General features: G+C 45.2%; 1 protein-coding gene across 1 annotated transcript in view; it reads left to right on the forward strand.

Annotated features, from left to right (window-relative positions):
* The window catches only part of Elk (Eag-like K[+] channel), a 292,104-nt gene that overhangs the window by 263,100 nt on the left and 21,504 nt on the right, over positions 1-7,500 (forward strand). The window contains exons 9-10 of the mRNA XM_086546721.1: positions 1,078-1,277; positions 7,300-7,500. The exon at positions 7,300-7,500 is cut by the window's right edge and continues 49 nt beyond it. Of these exons, the coding sequence (XP_086402847.1) occupies positions 1,078-1,277; positions 7,300-7,500 (401 nt within the window). The remainder of the gene's footprint in view (positions 1-1,077; positions 1,278-7,299) is intronic.

The raw sequence follows: 7,500 nt of genomic DNA on the forward strand, positions 1-7,500 counted from the left end.
TGTTTTTTACTTTTGTGTTTGGGAGTTGGTTTGATCTCCCTTTTTCGTTCTGTGTGTGTGTGTGTGTGTGTCTTTCTCCTTTTCTTTCTCATTCTTTCTACTTATCTGTTTATCAGTCTCTCCCTCCCCCCCGCCCCCCTTCCCTCCCTCCCTTCTTTATTCCTCCTTGATGTGTGTCTTTCTCTTTCTCTTTCTCATTCTTTCTGTTTATCTGTTTATCAGTCTCTCCCTCCCTCCCTCCCTCCCTCACTCCCTTCTTGTTTTACACGCCCGTTATCCCTAAGTATATACACCTCCCCCCCCCCCTCACGCCTATAGAGCTCTCCGTTCCGTTAATGAAATAAACAAGAACCCCCCCACCCCACCCGCACCCCACCCACCCCACCATGCCTTGCCACACACTCCTCTATAAACCTGTGTTCTCTCCCCACTTAATTAAATACATAAATTCAACCCTCTTTTTTTCCAATCCCCCTCCCACTTATTTACGTTCTTTGATTTAGTCTTCTTGCTCCTCTTCTTTTATCTTCATACTCCCTCACACTTCTATTCTCGTCTTTTTTCCTTCTCTTATTCTTATTCTTATTCTTTTTCGTATAATCTTTCATCTCATTGCTCTTTCTTCTTCCCGTCTTTTTCTTCCACTTCCTTTTCTAATTTCTCATCTCGCACTACACCCCATGTTTCTGTTCTCTCCCTTCTCCTCCTCTTCTTCTTCTTCTTCTTTTTCTTCCTCTTCCTCTTTTGGCCTCTCATCTCTTTTATCTCCTTCTTCATATTCTTCTTCTCCTTCTTCTCCTTCTTCTCCTTCTTCTCCTTCTACTTACTCACACGTCTATTCTTTCACACTTCTTCATGTAATATAAGTATTATGATTTTCATTCTTATTACTATTATCATTACCAAAATTATTACAATCATCACCACCATCATCACCACCACCACCACCACCACCATCATCATCGTCATCATTATCATCATCATCATCACCACCACCACCACCACTACCACCACCATCATCACCACCACCATCACCACCACCACCACAATTCTAACCCCACTTCCTCGCCCGCGCAGCCCTCATGCACGCTACGGTCTTCGGCAACGTGACCTCAATCATCCAGCGAATGTACTTGCGGAGGTCACTGTACCAGACCAAGTGGCGTGACCTCAAGGACTTCCTCTCCATCAACCAGATCCCGAAGGAGCTTCGTCAGCGGATGCAGGACTACTTTCAGACTATGTGGAGCCTTAATCAGGGCATTGACATCCATGAGGTTAGAGCTTGGGGGGTATGGGGGGGGGGGAAGGGGGGAAGGGAGGGAAGGGGAAGGGGTGGGTGTGTGGTGGAGGGATAGGAGGGAGAGGGAGAGGGAGAGGGAAGGGGGAGGGTGGGTGGTGAAGGGATAGGAGGGAGAGGGAAGGGGGGGGGTGGAGGGATAGGAGGGAGAGGGGAAGGTGGGTGGGGGAGGGATAGGAGGGAGAGGGAAGGGGGAGGGTGGGTGGCGGAGGGATAGGAGGGAGAGGGAAGGGGGAGGGTGGGTGGTGGAGGGATAGGAGGGAGAGCGAAGGGGGAGGGGGAGGGGGAGGGGAGTTGGAGGAGAAGGGGAAGGATAGGTGATGAGGTTAGAGCTGAGGGGAGGGGGAGTAGGAGGGTGGTGGAGGTGAAGGGAAGGGGGAAGGGAGGGGGGAGGGAGGAAATCAATAGAGAATCTTTTTTTTTTAGAGTTTCAATCAAGCTAAAAAAAAACGCATTGATTTAATTAGCAAAGCCTAGAACTTGTAAATGACCAGATAAAAAGACGTATTTAGGATATTTCTTATCATGACTATTTTCCCTTTCTCTCTCTGCAATTTATTGAATTTTCGGGTGATTTTTTTCGTTCGCAAGGTCGACGCTGTCAATGTAGCTTTAATCCAGTATCGGAAAATCTGGGTCAGATTTCGTCAGACGCCGAAACGAAAATAGAAAATCGTCCGGATTTGGTCGCTTAACACCGGCCATTCCGGAGACAGAACGACAGGCCAGGCAACTCGACGTCCACGGATTCCTTTGCGAATCACAGAAAACGTCCTTTGTAATGAAATAAAATAAAAGACAAGGGGAGACTTCGGTAGTTAGATTTAATTAAATGTAGATGATAAAATAAATAAATAAATAAATAAATAAGTAAGAAAGAGGTTTCGCTGGACACCGAATTTCAACATACAACATAGAAAATAAATTCATTCAGATAATCAGAATAAAAAAAAAAATACTTTGAACAATTCATCCACGGAAAGAGTTAGATAGAAAACAAGACCCGAAAAAACAGGAGGCATCTTGAACTTGCTCCTCCTCCTACTCCAGGTTCAATGCAAGGCCGATGCTCTTTTGTTTCCATAAGTCACAGTCAGGATAAGTACTCATAGGTCACAAGGCGAGTGAGGCCAGGCGCAGCTAAAGGGAATGATGTTGTTATCTCTCTTTCTCTCTCTCTTTCTTTATCTTTCTCTCTTTCTTTCTCTATCTTTCTCTCTCTCTCTCTCTCTCTCTCTCTCTCTCTCTCTCTCTCTCTCTCTCTCTCTCTCTCTCTCTCTCTCTCTCTCTTCCTCCCTCCCTGTCTGTCTCTCAGTCTCCCTCCCTCCCTCTCTCTCTCTCTCCCTCTCCCTCTCTTTATCCCCCCTTCACCCTTCATCCTATTACACGCACCAAGAAGAAAAGAAAAAAATAGGAAAAAAAAAATGAATAAAACAAAACCCAGCGACTATTGTCTCCTCCCTCCTAATCTCCACTCCCCCCCCTCTAACACCCCATCAACCCCTCTCCCCCATCACGGAAACTACCCCTCCCCCCCGTCACACCCCATCTCCTCATCTCCCTTTCGGGGTTTCCGGCGTTACCTCCTCTCTATCTCGGGCCGGAAGCCTTACGGTGGTGGGACCGGTGCGCCGATGATAGCGCTGGCCTTGGCGGCGAAAGAGGGTACTCTGTGTATTTGCATAATCCCCCTTTTTTTCTTTTTTCTTTTTTTTTATGGCGTTTTTTTTATGGTGTTTTCGGATGGTCATGGGTGTGTGTGTGTGGGGGGGGGAGGGGGATATGGCGGTAAGGAAGGAAGGGAGAGGGGGAGTGGGAAAGGGGGGGAGGGAGAAGGGGAATGGAAGAGGGAGGACACAGGAGATGGGGGAGGGAAGAGGGGAGTGGGAGGGGAAGGGGGAGGGGGAGGGGGAGGACACAGGACGGGGGAAGGGATGGGAAAGTAGGACGAGGGAAGAAGAGAAGGATAGGAGAAGGGAAAGAAGGAAGAAGAGAGGAGTAGAAGCAGGGGAAGGAGGAAGAATGGAGGAATAGAAGTAGGGGGAGGAGGAAGAATGGAGGAATAGAAACAGGAGAAGGGGGAAGAATAAGAGGAGTGGACGCAGGGGAAAGAGGACGGACGGTATGGTAATGGAGAGGGGAGGACGGAGAGGGTAGAGGAGGAAGAAAAAGAGAGAAACGAAAGAGAGAACGAGAGAGGAGTGAAGGGCGAGGGGGATTTTTTTTTTTTTTGGGGGGGTGAAGGGTGGACGCGGGTGAAGAAGGGAAGGGGAGGAGGAAAAGGGGAGAGGGGATGGAAAGAGGGGAGAGGAGGAAAGAACTTACCTCGGGAGCTTTCCTCCTTAGCATACAATTCCTGTTCGGAGGTTGTGCATTGCATTTCCCCTTTTTTCTTTCTCTTTCTTTTGCTTTGTCTTATTTCTTTATCTCTCGCTCTCTCTCTCTCTCTCTCTCTCTCTCTCTCTCTCTCTCTCTCTCTCTCTCTCTCTCTCTCTCTCTCTCTCTCTCTCTCTCTCTCTCTCTCTCTCTCTCTCTCTCTCTCTCCTGTCTCTCTCTCTCTCTCTCCTCCTCTCTCTCTCTCTCTCTCTCTCTCTCTCTCTCTCTCTCTCTCTCTCTCTCTCTCTCTCTCTCTCTCTCTCTCTCTCTCTCCCCCTCTCTCTTCCCCCCCTCTCTCTCCCCCCCCCTCTCTCTCTCTCTCTCTCTCTCTCTCTCTCTCTCTCTCTCTCTCTCTCTCTCTCTTACTCTCTCTCTCTCTCTCTTTCTCTCTCTCCTCTCTCTCTCTCTCTCTCCCTCTCTCTCTCCCCCTCTCTCCTCTCTCTCTCTCTCTCTCTCTCTCTCTCTCTCTCTCTCTCTCTCTCTCTCCCTCTCTCTCTCTCTCTCTCTCTCTCTCTCTCCCTCCCCCTCCCCTCTCTCTCTCCTCCCCCTCCCCTCTCTCTCTCTCTCTCTCTCTCTCTCTCTCTCTCTCTCTCTCTCTCTCTCTCTCTCTCTCTCTCTCTCTCTCTTTCTCTCCCTCTCCTCTCTCTCTTTCCTCCATCTCTCATGTCTCTCTCCTCTCTCTCTCATGTCTCTCCCTCTCACTCCGCCTCTCCCTCGCTCTCTCTCTCTCTCTCTCTCTCTCATCTCTCTCTCTCATGTCTCTCCCTCTCACTCCGCCTCTCTCTTTATCTCTCTCTCTCCCTCTCTCGATCTCTCCCTCCCTCCCTCCCTCTCCCTCCTTCCCTCCCCCTCTCCCTCCCCCCCTCCCCCCCCTCCCTCTCTCTCCCCCTCCTCCCCCCTCTCCCTCCCTCCATTCCTCTCTCCCTCCCTCCCTCCCTCCCTCCCTCCCTCCCTCCCTTCCTCTTCCTCTTCCTCCCTCATTCTAAAACGTGTCTAGTCATCACTGATAATAGCATTGATAATATCCGCGTCGAGTCCCGGTAACAGTAGCAATAACCGAACTCATAAATAGATTTTGTCGATACAATAAATGCATTCGTATAAAACAGATGCCATTGTATAGCATTTTGATACAATAGTTATTAATAAGTATTTGATACCGTAATGATTATTAGATATTTAACATAGCAATGTCCATTATTTTTATTTTGCCGTGATAAAGGTGATGCAGATTATAATGCAATCATAATAACGCTTGCAATCAAGATAGGAATCACGGTGATATTAACCTCCATAAAAAATGCCTCTTATATCATCGCCATAGAATCCCGGATGTTGTGACGTAACGAATTACGAATTCATATAGGAGGAGAAAATCCATGAGGATCCAAGAAGGGATTAGATCCGCGTGAGAGTAGGACTGAAACGCCTTGGAGAGGGTTCGATCCTCTAGGGAGTGATGCTCAGCTTCTCCGGCCCGGAAAGAAACTCTACGGTTACCACTCGCCGCTTTTCACTTTATTCTCTACCCTCCCTGCTCATTTGCATAACTGCCTTCGTTTTACTCGCTGTGTTTCCTCGATTTAGGAAGTTCTGCGCCAAAAAAAAAAGAAGGAAAGGACGGGATGTGAGAGGGTAGAAGATAGGATTTCTTTGGGGGAACAAAAATAGATTATGTGGCGTATAGAACAAAGGTAAACGAACAGAGAAACACAAAAATAGAGAAAGATCATAAACATTAGCTAAACAGTAAAGGAACAAGGTTTATGCCAAGACGCAATATTGGAAGAACAACAGGTGTTTTTATTCTTACCTGGTGAACCTGGAGCAAATGGGAAGTAACATCTGCATCTCATAAATACACATACACACGCGCGCACACATTTACACGCACACAAACAGACACACACATGCACGCGCACACACACACACACACACACACAAACACACACTCACACACACACACACACACACACACACACACACACACACATATATATATATATATATATATATATATATATATATATATATCTATATATATATATATATTATATACATATCATACACATTCGCACGCGCGCGCCTGACGTTCAAACAATTGATACTGAATTGCAGTATATCAAAATTGATATTCCCTCTCTATATGAAAATATATGTAGACAGAAAACGAAAAGGAACACCCAGGAAAATATGAAAACAAAATAATGAATAGAAATAGATGCGTGATGATGCAAGGTGCACGACAGTGAAACGACATAATGACAGTGAAATGACGAATGACATTGAAATGACAAATGACAATAGATACAGTAAATTAATCTGATCTTAGTCGCTTGTGCGAGTAACAATCACCTAACAGATTTTCCTTAACAAATCTCTTATTAGAGAAACTAATCTTATAAGCGGATTATTAAGTATAACATAATCTTAACGTTTAATTCCTTTTTATGATCAGCATACACGGGTTTCAGTCCATTTCAAAAAGTACTTTACTTAAGTTGATCTCCTTTGTGTACACAGGAAAAGGAGGAAGCGTTCATTGTGACAAATATAAGTACGAATTAGAATGGAAAAGATCGCTCACCCAGATATATAAAATGGAAGCGTTTAAATCACACGGTTGTGTCTGGATTGAATGTAATTCTGATCAATGTATTACATCGAAACGCGTTACTTACACTTTTTCTTTGTTTTCTCTTCATATTCAGATTTTTTTTGTTTCATAAAAGAAGGAGGAAGGAGAGAAAATGACGTAATGAAATTGACGTAGAGAGTGACTCATAGGAAATGATTTGTGGACAGAAAATGAAAAAAAAATGATAGATTCATATATCATTTTTTTTGAAAATCAGAAGAAGGGATAGGTACAAAGGATAGACACTAAAAAAGAAAGAGGATAGACAGGTACACACAAATAGGAGAAAACAAAACAAAACAAAAAAAGATAATTACAGAGTAGAAAGAATATAAGATCATATACGAATATAATCAAATGGCAATAATAATAATGGCAAGAGTATTTATGATATCAAATTTGATTCATTAATAATGGTAATAAAATGTAAACTAAAGTAATAGTATTTATAATGATAATGATAAGTAGCAGTTGTTGTTGTTGCAATAATAATAACGATAATAATGATAGATAATGATAATAAGAATAAGCATGATGACAGATGATAAGAATAAATTCATAGATTAACAACAAAAAAATAGTAATAGCAATAACTAATAGACAAAATTAACACTAAGACCCTAAGACCCACAGCATCTTTAACACCCCCACCCCTCATCTTCTTATCACACACACCCACCCCCCACCTTATCACACACATACCAATCTTCTCATCACCTCCCATCACACACACACCCCACCCAACCCACCCAACCTTCTTCTCACCCCCCCTCCTCCTTTCTCACACACACACCCATCTTCTTATCACACACACACCCACCTTCTCACACATACCCCTATCTTCTTCTCCCCCCCCCCCATCTTCTTATCACTCACACACACCCACCTTCTTCTTCCCCCTTTCCCATCTTCTTCTCACACATACTCCTATCTTCTTCTCCCCCCCCATCTTCTCACCCCCTCCCTCCTCCTTTCTCCCCCGCAGACGCTGAAGGAATTCCCGGAAGAGCTCCGTGGTGACATCTCCATGCACATCCACCGCGAGATTCTCTCCCTGCCGATCTTCGAGACGGCGAGCCACGGCTGCCTTAAACTCCTCAGCTTGCACATTCGCAACAATTTCTGCGCCCCGGGGGAGTACCTGGTGCATCGCGGGGACGCCTTGCAATATATCTACTACCTGTGC

Source organism: Penaeus japonicus, unplaced genomic scaffold (assembly GCF_977035675.1).
Source record: "Penaeus japonicus unplaced genomic scaffold, GWHDUDI00000001_assembly GWHDUDI00000018, whole genome shotgun sequence".
Classification (NCBI taxonomy): Eukaryota; Metazoa; Arthropoda; class Malacostraca; order Decapoda; family Penaeidae; genus Penaeus; species Penaeus japonicus.